The sequence below is a fragment of the Urtica dioica genome, chromosome 8 (assembly GCF_054948205.1).
Source record: "Urtica dioica subsp. dioica isolate 48M chromosome 8, U.dioica_male_clone48M_v1_H2, whole genome shotgun sequence".
Taxonomy (NCBI): domain Eukaryota; kingdom Viridiplantae; phylum Streptophyta; class Magnoliopsida; order Rosales; family Urticaceae; genus Urtica; species Urtica dioica.
In genome coordinates, this window is record NC_142763.1 from 38,297,030 (window position 1) to 38,316,562 (window position 19,533).

Sequence of the window (19,533 nt, forward strand, 5' to 3'; positions counted from 1 at the left end):
TGTGTCATGACCCATTTTTTTACTTACTTGGTCTTATTGAATATGAATATTGATGAACAATGAGATAAGCATTCGAAAGCTCTAAAGTCACGAGCTCGATAACACAAGATAAAACAAGATCAATTTGAAAAAGCGTAGGCTGAATGTGACGTGCGAAAATATGCTCCACAATCTCATAGCTGTAAGAGGTAGTTAGCGAGCTCCGGTCTTCTAAGGATGTCACGCGTCAAATCTGGATCTCGTCGGTCTTCTTGGCACCACGTGTCACCTTCTGACCCGGTCCGGATAGAACGGTTGAAAGGTTTGTGATGCGGTTAGTATGTGTTGTCCGGGTCTTCGGGGAGACGATTGAATGGTTTGCTGAGCGAGCAGACTTTCGTAAAGGTGAGCTCGTGAATACGGGGCCTAATTGACCTTTATCAAGCCTAGCTCGGTTAACTAGTCGTTCTCAGGACATCGACTTGAGCATAGGCAACATTTGGCTCGATTCCTTCGCGGCCTATATTCATAGGCCTAGGCCAAGTTGATCACAATTTGATCTCAAACAATTGCATGTAAATGGAGAACGAAATCAAACATCAACGGTTAGTATCCCAGTTTATTCAACACGAAGTAGTGGATTAACTAGAAGAAAATTCTATGTACACATTCCTGGGAAGAACATTTTACTAGTTACTGTTTGCTAAAGTGAATAGACAATTTTATCTTTCAAATTATATAAAAATTTACAAGTCTAGCCCTTGATCTTAGATATCTGAAGGAGATAAAATAAAACTCATGTAAGCCACTGAGCTTAAACCTTTACTTTTATTTCTATATACTTGAGATGAAAACTTGGTAAGAATTCCCTTGCTGGGTTGTTTTTTAGTGGGTCAAATGTGTGGTTAAATCTAAGCTGGGAAGGAGCTTTCTTGCACCAGAACTAACCCTAATCTTTATCAGAGGCGAAAACCCAAACCCAAATCTAAAAAGGACTAAAAAGTTGCTTTGGCTCATGAAGGCGGGAAATATAAAAACAAGGTTGAGGAAAGAAAGAGGAAATAAGAAACAAGAGCCAAAAGATGATGTCATTGTGTGGTGATAGGTGCCCTTAAAACAAACACTACACGTATCATAATAATATTAGTACGTATATATATTATTACTAGTTGCAGCCACGCGCTTCGCGCAAGTAATATATAGTATTTATAATATTTTAAGTAAGTTAATAGAAGTAAATGTTGTTGAACGTTATATAAATTTGTCAATCCTCTTGCTCCATTATATTTTGTATATGAATCCCATAAATTTCATAGTTTGTTGTACAAAATCATAACAAATAAGTGTTTCATTTTGTTCATTTAGCGAAGTCCTAAAAAGTTACAAGTCAATACTTGCCTTTGGAGTTAACAAAATTCATTGGATTTCACCAACAAGATGGTTGAAGGTCATAAACAAAATAATTACCACAATATTTGATAGAAAATTTACAACCAAGACACAAAAGCTAAAGGAAGATTTCTTCACTTTGTTAGTGAAGTGGAGACAAAATGTACAACCCTTACAACCTTTTTCTGGTTTCTTATAATTATAACATTCAAAATAGCTGGACACCAAGAATCCAAAATCAAAAGGGCACATTCTAAAAGCTCGTTATCATAGAAAAAGGTGTGTCTTTTTTAACAAAAAACAGTAGGCTAACATCCACACCAGTTAGGATTTTTATGATTTTGGCTTCTTCTTTAGTCTGGTGTTTTCATCGACTTCGGAAGCCTGAGTGTAAACTTGTTTTTCTTCACTTTGGGAGGGTGGAATATATACTTCATCTTTGTTGGTGGCAGCTTGAATGGTTTCATCTTTGTTTTCCGTCAAAGGTGCTTGAAAAGACACTATAGCGTTGTCAGTGGGTTCTGAAAATGGAAGGAACTATACCTTGTGTTTCCTTTGGTTCAGCTACAGCAATGGTATCATTATCCTTTTGTTGAGATTCTTGTTGTGGAAATGAAATTTTCGGCAAAGTGTTATTCCCGGCATCTTTATTTTCTTCAGTAGCAAAAACAACTGTGAATTTCGCTCCCATGGTGTAGGCTGAATCATTTTTTTTAGTCTTCAGATAAATGAAGCAGCTGCCCTTTTCAGAAAGGTCGAAGAAAGACTTCAAATATTCTTGATCAACATCCTATTAAATAAACATGAATATTAAATATTCCTAATTTAAAGAAGATTTGAAATTTGATTAGTGCATTTGAAACTAAACTGATGTAAAGCTAATTTTTTAACAATAGAAAAATACTATGAATCAGACAAAGTAAGACTTGACACACATGGCTTGAATGATTTTTCAAATATATTTATATTGAAAAAGTCAACAAAAGTAAAACAGTTTATAACTATACTTCCATTCCTCTATAATCATCTTCACCATAATTGGATCAGCAGTGACAAATTTGATTAATCAAATGAAAGTAAGAAGAAGAAAATCTTACCAAGAACAACAATTTAATGATATTTGAAAGTGAAAAAAATGTGGTGGTAAGATTGAGTAAACCTGTCAACTTACTTTTTTTGGTTGTGTCAACAAAGTCGGACATAGAACAAGAAAATAATTGTTCAGCCATTGCTCTAAAAACAGTGGCTGAAATGGATCCAGACGAGTCTTGAACATCCACCTCAACTGTTGGCCTAGTATAGAAAATTAAGTTAAAGTATTATTATTAGTGTACAATAGTGTATTTAAAGTTGAATAGATATTTTTCGTACAGAAAGATTAACAATGGCAATTTTTTCGAAATAAAAATGTAAATATTTAGTCGACAATACCAAGGTATGGCTTTTGCTTGAGGAGTGTCACAGAAAAGGCATTCGAACAATCTATATAAAGTTGATCCAGTTGATCTATGGCCTCTATCACAAGAAGTGTACCAAAAAAGTTGTTTGAAGTTTGTAACCACAACTTTACCATTCACCCAAAATGCTGATCTCTGCAAAGAAATTAGAGTGAAAATATGAACGGTCTAGGCACATGTACACGTTCTTGTAAAAATATCCCAATAACTCAGAACTATAAAGTAAAAATTGTACCATAAGAAGCATGTCATTGACATGGCTGATCGGAATAATATGATCCTCAGGAGGGAGACGAATGGGAATGGATGAAGAATCATAGGTTTTGTTGGTTATGAAATCGGAAAGCTTAGAAGAGTTGTCGATGATCCTATTTAATATGAGTATATGAGTTAATTAAAATATAGGAAACTGACATAAGATATTTGGCAATTAAAATAAAATATGTGTTCAGTAAGTAACCATTCTCGAAGCTGTTTTGCACTGTCAAATTGAGGTTCAACAACAAAGCAAGTTATAGGTTTTGTCTGGACATTAATAACACCTGTAAGAATTCAGAAATAAAAGCAATCATAAGTTCTTGTTTTTATTTGGTAAAAAACTGCAACTTTTTCTTATATAAAAAATCATAATTTGATGTTTGAGGACTAACCATTGTGAGAAACCACACGCAATTGAAGACCAGCGATAATTGGTTTTTTATGAATGATGCTCGAGAGTGTTTCACATTCATTTTCGGTAAAAGAATCCCACATAGTTAAGGTTATGGTTTGAAACCTGAAAATAAGAATTTGAGATAATTTATGAGTTAGTGTTTCTTATTTATTTGAAAATAATCTTAGTATGTAATAGAATATATTCAAAGTTTTGAAGAACAAAGACTCCTACTCATCATTCATAAGAACCACTTCTTGGATTGTGCTGGAAGTTGAAGACTTTGTTTGGATTTTTCTCTTTGGACGAATCTCTATAACAGTTGCTAGGATATCTATGGAAAAAAATGTCAAGAGTTAAATGAAAAATTATAAAGATTTGGATGAAAATATGAAAAGAAAGTATGAATTCGAAGAATAATACTGATATCGAAGACTTTGTCCATGTGAGATTGAAGATCATAAAAAGGAGTAAAGTTATAAGTAGACTCCAATAAAGTTGAATTGTTTTCTTCAACTTCTTGAATAGTTGTTCTGAAATTTAGAACCCAGTATAGCTCATCGTTGCGCTCTCTGTACTCTGGTTTTTCTTCCTTAACGGAGGCATTGGATATGAGATATGTTCTTGTGAGTTGCAGTTTATTCTAAAATGCGTTTATGGCTTAATCGAAAATAACCGCACGAATTTTATTTCCCTGGGTGCAAAGGAAAGCAAAGACATATATGATAACTTTGCAAAATCTATATACTTACGTTCTAAAGTAAGTAAAGTTACCTCTGGGTCAACTAAGATCAGAGATTGGTATTTCTTCGAGTTGATGAGTGAGGCGTTGTTTTTTCAGCAACAACAATCTTTTCTGTCCAACCAAGCTCATCCTTTTGCACTTCTGGAATCAGTTTATATTTTTTTTATGCAACAACAGAACTACAAATGCAAACATAAGAAGATTAGTGAAAATGAATGATAAAATTAAGTAAAGAAGTTTATCTTTTATATTTATTTTATGAAATGATTTGATTATGGTCTATCTTTTATATTCATTTGATTTCCCTCTACAAGCTGTTTGATAATGTAAAGGTGATTATAATTGCCAAAAATAAAAATAAAAAAACTGGAACCAGAGTCTCAAGCTTTATAAATTTAAAATGAATGCTTTTGTTGCTTTGTTAAGATAAATATCAAGTTGTTCTCAGAATATTCTCACTATAAAAAAATATGAAACCAAAAGAAACATGGTATAAAGTAGCAACTCTTTCACAAATAATACATCTGATGATGTAAGATCAAATAGAGAAATTAATTGATGTCTTTATGAAGTTGTATAACAGTTAAATTGAATAGATACTAACCTTGAACTTGAACTCATCATAGAGAGAACTGAAGGTGAAATCTCAACTGAGATATGAGTTGAAAGATGTTAGAAATGAAGAGATTTGATGACTTAAGTAGTGATATAAGGTATTTAAGTACTTAAAAAGTCTTTGCTTATTATTGCTTTAATAAATGCAAGTAGGGTGCTTCTTCATATTCAGGTGCTTCTTCATATTCTAAGTTGACATATTAAAGTGACTTACTGTCAGAATTATCTCCTGGATGAAAGATAATTACAATGTGATTTTTTTCATATTCATTTCCTTCACTAACTTTCTATAGTAACACACATCAGGCAATTAAAGTTAAAAAAAGTGACTGCCATATATGCTTTTCTTATTTGACCATCTTTTTATATATCAATGTGGATGTTTATTTTAATAACATTTTTTTGCACGTTACAATTTTCTCAACTTTTTAAAAATTATACATCAACAAAAATGGCAGAATAAAATGGCAGAAGAAGAAGAAGAAGAAGAAGAAGAAGAAGAAGAAGAAGAAGAATAATAATAATAATAATAATAATAATAATAATAATAATAATAATGATGATAATAATGATAATGATAATGATAATAATGATAATGATAATAATAATAATAATGATAATGATAATAATAATAATAATAATGATGATGATAATAATAATGATGATGATAATAATAATAATAATAATAATAATAATAATAATAATAATAATAATAATAATAATAATAATAATAATAATAATAATGTGTGGAAATCGACACTACACATAAACAAGTTTAAAACCTTCTGATGAGAAACCCATAACCCTGCCTGATATCTAAATTAAAGACAGAGCAATCCTTGTCTTCAAATCTGAATAAAAAGATTTAAAAACCAATTTATTTGGAATCTTCTTCTTCTTGAGTAGTATAATAACAATAAAGGACGTTTAGATTGTTCTTAGGTGAAGTAATCCCCACTACATCAACAACCTAATAAAACCAATAAAAGAATTTCATATGTTTAATAATACGTCGAATTCTGTTTTTATGTCCAAAGTTAAATAAATTCTAAAAGTATGCTCATTTTGACCAAATTACGCTTGGAACTGATGAAATATGCTGATAGTTACCAATTACTACACATACATATATGTATATGTATAACATGAAACTTCTCAAAACCAATTCATGAAATGATTTTGAGTAGTACCTTGGATGAGCCATCAGGCATGTCTTGGATGAGACAACTCGAGGGAAGCCTCCTCGAAGAGTTGTGGCTCATCCCGACCGAGACGTTGACCACGGCCCACACGCCGTCCGCGTGTTGCTTGCACAACCGCAGAAACTTCACCGCTAAAACTGGCACCAACGGCGACAGAACTTGAAGCTCCACTTGCATCTAAGTCCGTGCAGTAATAATAATTATTAATATTAATATTCAAAACAATAATGATAGTAATAATTGTACGCATACCACTTGGAGCGATCAGTTTCGGGTCTCGCCCATCCTGGTGGATATTATCTCGACCATGGCGGCCGTAGCCACCAAGCACGGAAACATCTCCATCCATCGATTCTAATAATATACAAAGATCAATATCGTATCGGAAACGAAAAAAAATGTGAACGGGATTCGTGTATAGTTATTATGGTTATGGTACCGCGTCCATGAGCGTGTCGACGTGGGTCAAGCTGTTGATGGTCACGAGGGACGTGTCTCTGGTGGCCTCGGACACGTAGTTCCCGGGTTTAGGGCCGATGCAAGGAGGGAACGATCTGACGTACTCGTCGAAGTTGAGCGTCTCTCTGTTGCCTTGGTTCAAGTCCTTGGTCCAGAGCGGGGAATCAGCCTGAGCCATCTTCATGAACTCGTCCATGGCCGCTAGAGCGAGGTTGATGAGCGCGGACCGCTCGAACTGAATCTCATTGCTCGAATCCATCTCGAGCATCGTCGGTGTATGAGAGAAGGGCTTCATCATGGAGCACGGGCCGAAGGAGAGCCCATCGAGGCCCATATTGGGCATCGAGCAGAAGCCCGAGCTAAAGTCGTTGTTGGGGCTCGGGAGAGGGATCGGGGCAGCCATGGAAGAGAGAGGCGGGCCGAGGAACTTGGTGGCGAGAGCGCAAATCCGGTTGAGCTCGTCTCTGAGCCGCGCGTTCTCGATCCTTATCTGGTGCTCCTAGAACGATATCTAGCCCGGGATCGCAGGCCCGCCGCACTGGTTGCACATCGGGCTCGAGATCGCGTCTTTGATCATGTTGTTCTCGGCTCGGAGCTTGTCGTTCTCTTGCCTCAGGATTATGTTCTCATGCCTCTCCAATTGAGTTTAAAAAAAAAATGAATTATACTCACAAATATTCATCAGTTGTTATAGACTAAATGGGTTTTTACCTTCATTTGAGTTCGTCTGTTTTGGAACCAGAACTTGACTTGTTTGTGAAACTGAAAATAGTGTTTGCAGTGCTGATAAAAAAAATAATAAATAAAAGACAACATTGTAAGCCAACAACAAACAAATACCTGTTTGAGGGATCCCTTGGAATGATTATATAAAAGCCCACGAAATTAGGTATGGTCGAACATAGAAGAAACATTAGATATTGGTTGAACTTTTTTTTTTCTCAACTCCAGTTATTTCGTCTATGCAAGCAATACCGAGGTTCTGCACTGTGAAAGTGCGACATCAATTTCAGCCCCAACAATGGCGTTGTTCTTTACCAACGCGATGTCTAGGTTTTGGTTACGGAACTGGACTCACATAAAACAAAAAATTGGCTACGTAACCATCTTAAACACTAGCAATTTGATTTTAACCAACCTTTAGTTAATTTCCCGTAAATAACCATTTTGCTTACGTGGCATCTAATTAATTAAATAGTTTTATACCTTTGCCCTTATTTAATTCGGCCGCTATTTTTAATTAGGCAGTTTTTTTTAAAAAATTTTGAATCAAATATTGAAACCGAATAAAGAAGTTTTCAAATTTGAAATTTGAATTTTTCAGCAGATTTTGAAAGTTACCAGCGCATTTTTATTGTTGATTTGTTTTCTAATTTCGGTAAATAACATTAAATTACAATTTGAGAATATTTTCCATTTATTGTAAATCTGTTATTTATTTTGACTAGATCTTTCTTGATCCAATTTTACATTCAAAATTTATTCTTTCTTAACGTGTTTTTTAATTCTAGGTCCAAATTTCTTTTCTCAATCACTTGTTTCAGTAAATAACTCATATTTACATCTTGTTAACATAAAGAAATCTATTTCTTAAGTGTAAATAACTCTCTCATTTACATGATGACCAAACAACAATACTCTTATTTACATGATAAATGAATCAATTTACATTACTCTTATTTACATGATAAATGAATCATATTCTTTTTTGTAAACAAACAAACAATTAATTGCTTCTAAAAAACATTAATATTAATCGCTTCTCAAACAAATCGAACTAAATCCGCCTTCCTCAGCACCGACACACGACGCCCTAGACCTCGGCACTGGTAGCCCGACTTCGGTGCTTGGCGAGAACCCAGGACCGGACGATCTGTGGAATTAAACCCTCCATCTGTGGAATTAATTCTTCCTCCTTGCAAATCACATAATTGAACAATAATTTTTTTTCACAAGAGAATAACAAACTACGAACCTGAATACGACATGACAAACATTCCCGATGATGGGAACAATGACAGCTTGAAGCATTCATTTTATGAATCAAGTAAAAGAACAAACAACGATTTAATTTTCTACTTTTAATAGAAGCAAGTAAAAGAGAGAATGCCGAAGAACCTCACTTGTGGTTGAAAATAAAGGACGAAGGTAGGGTATCCGTGCGAAAGTGCTGAATCCAGCGGTGAAGCTTCAAGGAAGAAAAGTAGCCATCAGAGAAGATAGGATTGAGACGGCGAAGCCGCTCGGTCGCCGTTGCTGGAGAATATTGAGACGGCGGAGCCTTGTTGATTGTGGAGCCCATTTTATGGAGTTCAAGCGATTTCAATTCTTTACGCTGGAGAGATAATGAGAGAGGGGTTAGATATGCATTTATGGAGTTTTAAATGCTCCCTTGATTTGTGCGAGGTAGTTATGGTCGAATATTTTTTTCCATTTAAATTAATAGGCTGAAAATAATGGGCGAAAATTTGGTTGGAGTTATTTAAGGTCATTCATGTCTTTTAACATGCTGTAAATAGATTGTTGTGGCTAAAACCAAAACGCTTATAACCGTGTGGCTATATACCTATATAACCCCACATAAAATCAATTACAAAGATTTATATGGCAAATAAGCCAAAGACAATCGTGAAGTCTCAAACACCATTGAAAATCGTTTGGTAATATGTATGTGAGAAAAAATCGTGTACCTAACGAAACGAGTCTGTCCCTCTTTTTTCTTCTTCTGAAATCGTTGCAGAGATAGCTTCAACCGTGGCCGGCAATGGCGGGCTTGTCGCTCCGGTGCGGTGATTGCGGTGCTATGTTGAGGTTGTCGATAATTTTTTTTTCTGGCGTTTAATTTTTTTTTTTCATAAATATATTTTGTGACTGGGTTCCTCTAATTTTAATACCACATTGCCGACTTTATTAATATTTAGCTGTATATTGATGAGAGAGGAAAATGTGAAAAAAAAAAAATTAGGCCGTCACGTGTCTCCACCTGGCGATGCCACGTGGCGGCCTTAGGATGAAAGGGGGAGTGAAGTTACTCTTTATTAACTATGTTATAGATATACTAGACTTGGTAAACTGCTTATCCATGTTATAATTATGTAATATTTATCAAGGTAATGAATTACATAACAAAGAAAAAAAATTACATTTGCAGTATTTTAAATAAGTACATATTTAAAAATTAGTGTCAAGAAATCGTTCACATTTTTTATAATATTTTTGTAATTTTGGTACGGACTCTTTATGATTATGGACTGTTTGATTACTTATTATGTCTAATATGTAAAACAAACTCTTTTTGTTTTTAGATTACATTTATTATATGTAGAATGCTCAATAATGTAATCTAAATATAATTTAAACTTACATGATATCTTTAGCGCATATATTGATCAATCTTGAGCGTATTATCGATATAATATCTTATTATATAAAAATGTATTATTTATCTACGTCATCGCAACGCACGGCATACTGCTCGTTAGCTATATAAGCTCATTCATTTGTTCATTCTCAATATTATGGAACACTAATAAGAGCACTTGCAATCACAATATTTTTCATTTTTCCTTCACAAATATTGGTATTTTTCAACACACTTTGAGCATTAATTTCTCATTCAATTTAGCTCTAATTTTGGCACATAAATATTTTATCTTATATCCCTCATTACGAAGATTATGACTATGTTAGAATTATTCAATTTCGATGATTGAACCCGACTCAATTATTAACCACACATCAGCCAAAAACAAAATATTAAATACTATTTAATACTTTTATTCCAACACAATAAACAAATTGTAATCTTTTCTCATATTATCACAAAAAAAACTTTGTAAGAGTTTATGATTCACTCCTTTAATTTTCTTTCTCTTCCATATATAATGGAGCAAAAGTATCCTATAATATGAGTCAAATTTTTATTATTTCACTACAGTGATGTTTCAATTACTATAGTATTTATCACGTCAAGGGTGAGTACTGACACAAGAAAGTATGGACATCCTAGTTAAATGATTAGTTGAGCATGAACTAGAAAGCGAATGGGTGAGCCACTCGCTTGAAATGATGTCGATGTTTTCTTTGATCTCTCATGTATCAGGTAGACAATTTTTATGGAGTGTAAGTCTCCCAAAAAGCAACGTAGGCGTGAAAAGATATCCTCAAACCAAGCAGAAATTGGCCTTCGAGTGCAAAGGCATAAGAGAGCTTGACTGCAAGAGCCAGCTGTCGAGCAGAGACGAAAGTCGGCCTTAGTTACATTTCAGGTTCATATATATATATATATATATATATATATATATGTGTGAGTGGTAGATCTTCACGTCCGCATAATCATAAGATAAGTATTTATGTGTCAATTAAATTAAAAAAGTTATGTAATGTTTCTAATGATTCACATGGCATTATATATATATATATATATATATATATATATATATATATATATATAGTATATCATTAAAATGCTGCATTTTTTTTTGAAAGGCCTATTTTTAATTAAAAAAAATATTAATGATATACTAAAAACACATTTTAAAACATTCAAGTAGGGTATAATACTTATAGGACGTTAAGAATGTCATAAAATGAGTTTATTACTTTTAATTTTTTTTTTATTGTGGGAAATTTGGTTCTCATCCATAGTAAGCCTTTTATTTATTAAATGATTTTTTCTACAAGGAATCTATTAGTCTTTAAATGTGGTGTTATTAATACATAATGGGCCCTTTTATTAAATGGGTTATATTATAATACATACAACAACCTTAGAAATCGGTGTGATGCGGTCCAGCAGAGGATCATCCAAATAAAATGAGTCGTTTTCAATAATTTATTTTTCATCATATTTTATTTATTTTTCTTTAATTTTCAGAATTTTTGTGTTAAAAAAGTTTGTAGCCGTATTATCTTGTGAATATCAAACGTTTTATAACTTCAAAATTATATTTTCTCTCATATTTATACCATCTTGTTTGAATGAGAGTATAAAAAAATTACAATATTAAATGATATAATTTTTGTTATGGGGTGATTTTATATTCATAAAAAATGACGGTCCAACTCAAAACTAAGGAAAAGTGACTCACCAAGCCCCCGGTCCAAAGAAGGTCAAGACAACACGAAAGGGCATGTCCAAAGATTCTAGTGATGTGGCTAGTACAAAATGTCTTACGACGCGACGAGGATGAAATGTCCTATGACGCGATAATGATATAGTGTCTTGCAACACGGAAATGATAAAATGTCATGTGACGCAACAAGGATAAAATGTCCCGCGCCTCGACAAGGATAAAATGCCATGCGACGCGACAAGGATAAAATGTCTCGTCAGGTGTCCTGCGACCCGACAATGATAAAATGTCTCGAGGCCCGGCAATGATAAAATGTCATACGTCGCGGCAAGGATAAAATATCATGCGACCCAGCAAGGATAAAATGTCTCACGATGCGACAAAGATAAAATTTCATGCGATGCAACAAGGATGAAAGATCCTACGATGCGACAAGGATAAAAGGTCGGGTGTTCCGCGACCCGACAAGGATAAAATGTCCCAAGACCTGACAATGATAAAATGTCGTACGATGTGGCAAGGATAAAATGTCTCGCGACGCGACAAAGATAATATTTCATCCGACGCGACAAAGATAATCTTTCATTCGACGCGACAAGGATGAAAGATCCTATGATGGGACAAGGATAAAAGGTCCCATGATCCGGCAAGGATAAAATTTCTTGCGACGCGACAAGGATAAAATGGCATGCGACGCCACAAGGATAAAATGTCCTGTGACGCAACAAGGATAAAATGTCATGCGACGCGATAAGGATAAAAGGTCGCACGACGTGAGAATGATAAAATTCCATGCAACACAGTAAGGATAAAATGTCCGACGCGACAAGAATAAAATGGCATGTGACACAATAAGGATAAAATGTCTCGTGACGCGACAATGATAAAATGACATACGACACGATAAGGATAAAAAGTACTACGATGCAAGAAGGAAAAAGGTCAAGCGACGCGACAAGGATACAATATCTCACAGCCTGACAAGGATAAAATGTCCAGCGCAACGTGACAATGATAAAAAGTAATGCGACGCGACAAGAATAAGAAGACCCGCGATGCGCCATGGATGAGAAGTTATGAGACGCGGAAAAGATAAAAGGTCCTGCAACGCGGTAAGGATAATAAGTCTGGTGACATGACCATCCCAGGGGGGTCCTAATGACACCCGAATGACGAAACTACCATGACACCTAACACTCCATTATAAATATCTATAATCTCATCATTTAGAGGTAAGTTTCTCTCATACAAAACTTTGTCTCTCTTTCTTACCTCGCACCTTCTCTCTCTAGAATTCCTACGGCAAAACAAAAGCCCCCCCCCCCCCCCCCCCCCCCCCCCCCCCCCCCTCACATAGCACTTGACTAATGTTAAGCGTCGGAGGAAACCCCTCCGTGCCTTTGTAGCTCACTCTTTCTTTTTTAGGTGATGAACCGCTGGAAACCTCTTTTCGGCACGGAAAATGCGGCAAGCTTGAGAGTTTCTTCATCGTTTGAAAAACCGTGTGATCAAAGGGTCCGGCCTTAGATTGAACCACGACGGATTCTAAGTGTTCCATTTTTTCAGCATTAACAGTTTTCTCATATTTATACCAACTTGTTCCAAGTGATTTACCATACATTCAAAGTCCACAAAAATTCAATGATTAAAAATCAAAATAAGAAAATAGGTAAAGAGAAATGGAAAAAAAATGCAATCTACTAATTTTAAACCGATTTAGTTGTATGGTAAGTTCATATAAAATATATTGATCTATGATATTTTTTGTAGTGTTAGATTTTTATTGATGTTGGACTTCATCTTTCATTAATATTGTACTTGTGGGCTCGAATAGTTGATTCGGTCCGGGTTGAGAAAGCAATCTTGAGCCTGGATGGGCGGCCAAATAGCGGCTCGATTCGACGAGTATTCCTTCAAACGGTTACGTGAAGACTCGGACGCAAAGACTAGTCAAATCACGATCTCCTCAACTCTTCCTCCAAGACTGTAGATTGATAAGGTCCCAAGGATGATTGATTCTGGAGCATGACGTGTCCCTAGTACCGGAGCTCGTCGACCATCTTCAAGGGCTATAAATACGAGAGCAAGATGCTGATTTTGACACTTATCTTACTCTACATGCATACGACTTTCAACCAGAGTTCTCTATTTTCTTCTCCTCAATATTTCTGATTCGATTAAATTCTTTGATTATTTTAGCTATAATGTACTCTTATATTTTTACTAAATAAAAGGCTCCATGCCATATTTCGGTATTCAATTTATATTTATGTTATATCCATTCGTCTATTTTCATTTTCACAAGTTGCTTTGATCGTTACGAAATTCTAAGATTTATCAACAAAATTCAAATCGAGTGTTTTTCGTGAATAATTGAAACTGCATTCAGGTTCAACAATTATTATTTATAATTAATTTGACTATTATCAATAAAAGCCATTTTTTTTCTCTAGCCCATGGATTGTAGTAATGACTTATGTTGTTTAAATTCTATGAAAGTTCATCGAGAGAGCCGATTGCACAAAATCTGCCTTGTGAGTTATATCAAAATAAAAGAGAATAGTTTGGAAATGTTGGAGCAAGAATGGTCTTAAAAGATTTCTATAAATTATATGTGAAGAAGAAGAGTGGTACATTAAGGTGATGCATTATGAATCAAGATCCGTAAAATTAGTTAATTATTATTAAAAAAAAAAAAAAAAAAAAAAGGAGACCAAAACCTGATCAATGCAAGAACCACAAATAGTCCACGTTTATCTTTTTTGGATCGAATAATCCACATTTATCTTGTCCTTCCCTTTTATCCATTCCAACCTTTTGAAACAAATACAAAAATAAATCTCGACCATCTATATTGTAAGTAACGTTGTGACCACGTGGAAAATGAACTCTTATTTTTGTCTACGTAAAACGTCCATCCTGAAACCGACCAGGTAATTCCAACAAATATTCAATAGAGCAAGAAATATTTATATAAAAATAAGAATATATAAAAAAAAGTCGTAAAAAAGAAAAGAAAAAATAGAGTGTATATATATAAATAAAAAAATAATTAATTCCGACCCCAATCCTTATCAATTCATCACCATAATCATTTATCATCATCTACTACAATACCTGTCTGCTGGTTCAACAGGTCAACGAAACCCAAACCTCATACCAGACTGTCCACGAGCTCTCCAATGGAGGAAAACGACAAACCGATATCCTTCTACGACACGTCGTCGTCGTCGACGACGCAGCCTCTCCTCGCCGAGCCACCACCGTCTTCATCTTCTCACGGCGGCGATGGCGACGAGGACCGTCCGGAATCCGAAGCCCAGTACCTCCAGATCTCGTACAACGACTCTCACAGACCATTCAAGGACATTACTTTCCTCGTCCTCTTCCTCATCCTCGTCCTCTCCACCTTTGGCTTCGGAATCTTCTCAATCTTCCATCGAAACACGAACTATTCGAACCTCTCGTCTTACGTCTACGATTCTAATTCCACTTCCTGCGAGATAGGCTCTCTTTCTTCTTCTTCTTCTCGTTCCGATCTCGACTTGTACGTCCTGTCTTCTTCGCATGTCAACAAAGATTTGGTGTGGACGCTCGTGGCTACTCTGATTCTAACCCTGCCAATTTGCTTGCTTCTTCTCTTCTCGCTCAAGCATTACACCAAACAGATTGTGTACGCTTCGCTTCCGCTCTTCGTACTCATTCCGATCTTCTTCAACGTGTATTGGTTCGTCGCATGTACTCTCAGCGCATCCTGTAGCGACGCCTTTCCGTTGGCCTATAGAATTTTGGTTCTGGTCTTCGTGTTTCTAGTCATCGGTGTCATCGTGTGGATTTTCGTGGTCAATTGGCATCGGATTGAGCTCACTGTGAGCATAATTGGAGTCGCCTCTGACGCACTCTCGAGTAATTTGGGTTTGTTCGCAGTTTTACCGTGCCTGACGATCTCCTTGGCTGTTTATCTCGCTCCGATCGTGGTGTTCTTGGTGTTTGCGAGGCTCAATGGGAAGATCGTTGCTCGGGAATCGAGCGGCGATTACAGTTGCGTGTGGAAGCAAGACAGTTGGGTCCCGGCTTACTATGCGCTCGCGATTCTGACGATGCTTTGGTCCGCGGCGGTTATGGTGGAAGCTCAGGTGTTTGTGATCAGTGGGACTATCGCACAGTGGTACTTTGAGAAGGACGAGGAGACTCGGAAACGGAGTATCAGAAGCTCCTTGAGGTCAGTTCTATCGCCTTTTCTAAAAATGTTTTGCTTGTGATCATCTTATTGTTTGGTGTTGAGCTAGTGGATTAACCCGATATATGATTTGACTCTCGCAAGTTTGTGAACTTATTAACACTTTCTTTAGCATTATCTTTTTGATGTTCTTCGTATCTTATTAGAGAAAGTTTGGCTGGGTAGATGAGTTCATTCTGATTTCATTAACCGTTACAATTAAGAATCCCACGTCAAAAAGATAAAGGGAAAGGGACGTGATAAAATTTATAAGGCCACGCATTACTCTAGCTCATCTGCCTGTTGATTTTGGGATTAAACCCTAAGTACTTAACATGGTCTCAAGCGAGCACCGGGTCCAATGATACTTAACGTTTACTTAATGAGAGAAAATTGCGGTTAACATCATAATTATATGCTTTTCGGCTGGTTAATGAATATTTTTTAACCCGATGCACTTATTTTTAGTTGAGTTTGTATCGATTCAACGGCTGTATTTGATAGATGAATCAATATTATTGAACGGTGTGTTGTTTGATTAATGCGAAGCATGTGAACTCGTTATTTTTCAATCGTGTTTGAATGTTCTTCATATTTGTTTCGGAAGGAGTCTATTATGATTGATTGACACTAGAAGGCGAACCATAATTATCCACTTTTCGTCTAGTTCAGGGAACATATTTCCACTGTGCTGAATCTTCTAGCAATATTCTAAGGTAGTTTATTGGGTGTTTTGTTTCAGACACGCCTTTGGTCCATCTTCGGGCACAATATGTCTGTCGGGCTTGCTTATCTTCGTTGTTAGGATGGTGCGAGCCGTTGTGGATACCGCAAGAGAAGAGGAGGCTCGTGGGTTTGTGATTCTCATGCTGCGTTGCTGTGTCAATGCTCTACTCTCGGCTGTTGACTTTCTCAACAAGTTCACGATCAACTTTGTTGCCATAACCGGAGAGGCTTATTGTTCGTCCGCCAGAATGACGTATGAGCTTTTGAAACGCAATCTCATGTCTGCCGTTTTCGTGGAAACCATCTCGTCCCGTCTCTTGGCTGGAATTGTGTTCGTACTCTCGGCTATATATGCGATTGCGGTGAGTGTTCTTCAAATTTTGTGCATTTGGTTGTTGTCTAAGGTAATGATAGATCGACTGATACACTTCTTATTTACTCATGAAGTGTAAATTATCATATGATTTAATTAAATCATGTTTTAGTATAGGTTGATCATTAAGGTTTACGAGAGGATTCGGTAAATTAATTAATAAAGTGATGTTTAGGAGTAGAGTAGATTCTAGATTGAGAGATCGAGCTACGCCTCCATAGATTGGTGTAATCATTAAGCTTGACATCAATAATAATATCGATTTGTAATCATAGATTGGTGTAATCACTGTCACATAACTTCAATTCAAACATATTTGCTTCAATTTTTTTTTTTTTTTTTTTTTTTTGTATCCGATTCCCTAGTTTTGGACAAGAGAAATTGTAGGAAGGTATAAAAAAAATTATTCGTACGCTTAATTTAAAAATCACTTTAGAAAAAGGCCCTGCAAGATTAAGCAACGCTCAACGAGTAGAAAATTATGAATGGAAATCTCATAAGACACTTGAATTCCACCAAATAATGTCTTGAGTACTTAAAAACGTCATCTCAAGTTCAAACTTTGATCGTATAGCTGTTTTTAAAGACTTTGTATCACACAATTTAGATTCACTGGTCTCATTGCTCTGTGGCCTTTTGTTTTATATATATACTGATTTTTTCGACGGATGTGAGAGCAGGCTTGGGGGATCTTAAAGGGTGTGACTGATCTCGGGGGCGATTCGTACTTCGTAGCAGCAATAGCGTGGGTGTTACTGATTGTGGTCCTCGGGTATTTTGTCCACGTGCTCGATAATGTGATTGATACGGTGTACATCTGCTATGCCATCGACAGGGACAGAGGCGAAGTATGTAAACAACAAGTTCACGAGGTTTACGTTCTCCTTCCCATCACCAGAAACCATAGACCTCCACTTGTTTCCAACGTATAAAAAGTTTTTTTTTTTTTTTTTTTTTTTTTTAATTTATTTGTTGTTGCCATTGTGCGTGTTCTTTCTGTATGAAGTTACAATTTGATAATATTTTTGTGCATAAAAACACTTTGATTTCGGAGTGGTTCTTGTACTTGTAAATCATGAGGTTTCAATTCCATTGATATAAAGCCTTCTCTGTTTTTTTTTTTATAGCAAAAGTAGTCGATTACTTTATTGTATTTATTGCCGTAGTAAAACTGAATACTGGCTTTGCTTACGTCAGTACTAAATGATTTTGTATTATGAGTTTTCTGAAAAAGTCCCACATGGGCTAAGTAGCAAGGATGAGAGGGTTCACCATTAGGTATTGAACAGGATCTGATGCTCGTACATTTTAATCCTTGATTTTTAAGGAGACAGAAACTCAAACTTGGTGGATGATCCCAACAACCAAAAGCGCATCTCCATCTGCTGCACCAGATCAAACCATATAAGCCCACACAGGATTATCCTCCCCCATAGGATCCTCTCACGGCAGTGTTATCATTAGTACCAAAGATGTCGACTTCCTGTGACAGCTAGAATATTACCGTTGCAGGTCTCTCTCCTAGGACTGTGATTGTCAAGCAGCCTTTATTCCTTATTTTACTATTGTATTTTTGGGAAAAAAAATGTGTATATATAAACGCATAGGATTGTAATAAATGTGTAGAGCAGAGTCAATACTCTTTAATACAAAAAGCTTTCTTTATCTCTCCTTCATTTTCTATATGGTATCAGCGCCTTTTTGCTCTCCCTCTCTCATCTCCTAAAAAAATGGAAGAACAAAACACTAATCCCGAGGTCTTACAAAATGATGAACCCTTGCTTGAAAATTCACCGTCTTCACTACTCACCCAGATTATCCAACCCCAGAATAACCAACCAGTCTTTCTTCATCTCACCGAGTCTACTTACCTCGTCTGGCATCAACAAATCATGGCCGCAGTTCATGGCTATGGCCGCAAAGGCTATCTCCGCAGAACAGAAAATCCCCCACCTCAAACTATCACTATCCAAAACACATCTACTCCAAACCCCAACTACGCTCTTTGGCTCCGTCAAGACCAGCTACTCATGTCGTGGGTTCTAACCTCCATCAGCGAGAATATCCTGGTGGCCATGGTCGGAAACAACACGGCTCATGAGGCGTGGGACGCCCTTGAACGCACCTACGCCACTCAATCAAAGGCAATGATTATGTACTAAAAGTTGCAGATCCAAACCTTGAAGAAAGGAAATCTCACCATTCGCGAGAAACTGACCAAGATGAAGTCATACACAGACATCCTCGCTTCAGCTGACTACCCTCTCAGCGATGAAGACCAGATCTTTCACATCCTGTCTGGGCTCGGTCATGAATATGGCCCTGTCATCGTGACTGTCACCTCCCTGCCTGATGAGTACTCCCTTGAGGACCTTGGAGCACTACTCCAAAGTTTCGAGATGCGTCTCGATTCCATCTCCGGCAATCAAGTCAACTCTGATGGATCGCTTCCCTCGGCAAATCTATCCTTCCAGTCCAACAACCGAAAAGGGGCTTCCAACAACAGCACCACCACAACCAACTCATCCACCTACAAGCCATGTCGAGGAATATCGCGCGGAGGCAGAGCTCGTGCAGGACGGAGCTGGAATTTTGGGAGGGGTGTTGCTTGCCATCTATGTGGTTGCCAAGGCCACACCGTC

General features: G+C 36.4%; 1 protein-coding gene and 1 non-coding gene across 2 annotated transcripts; both read left to right on the forward strand.

Annotated features, from left to right (window-relative positions):
• The first annotated feature begins 14,546 nt into the window (after nucleotides 1-14,546).
• LOC149389674 (Plasma-membrane choline transporter family protein) lies at nucleotides 14,547-18,048 on the forward strand. Its single transcript, XM_089624480.1, has 3 exons — nucleotides 14,547-15,795; nucleotides 16,535-16,880; nucleotides 17,572-18,048. The coding sequence occupies exons 1-3, from the start codon at nucleotides 14,756-14,758 to the stop codon at nucleotides 17,821-17,823; spliced, it is 1,638 nt and encodes a 545-aa protein (XP_089480606.1). The 5' UTR covers nucleotides 14,547-14,755; the 3' UTR covers nucleotides 17,824-18,048.
• A 1,104-nt stretch (nucleotides 18,049-19,152) lies between these two features.
• LOC149389675 (small nucleolar RNA Z247) lies at nucleotides 19,153-19,291 on the forward strand. The gene has a single exon (XR_016301128.1). It is a non-coding gene; the product is annotated as a small nucleolar RNA Z247 (small nucleolar RNA).
• Nucleotides 19,292-19,533: the final 242 nt, after the last annotated feature.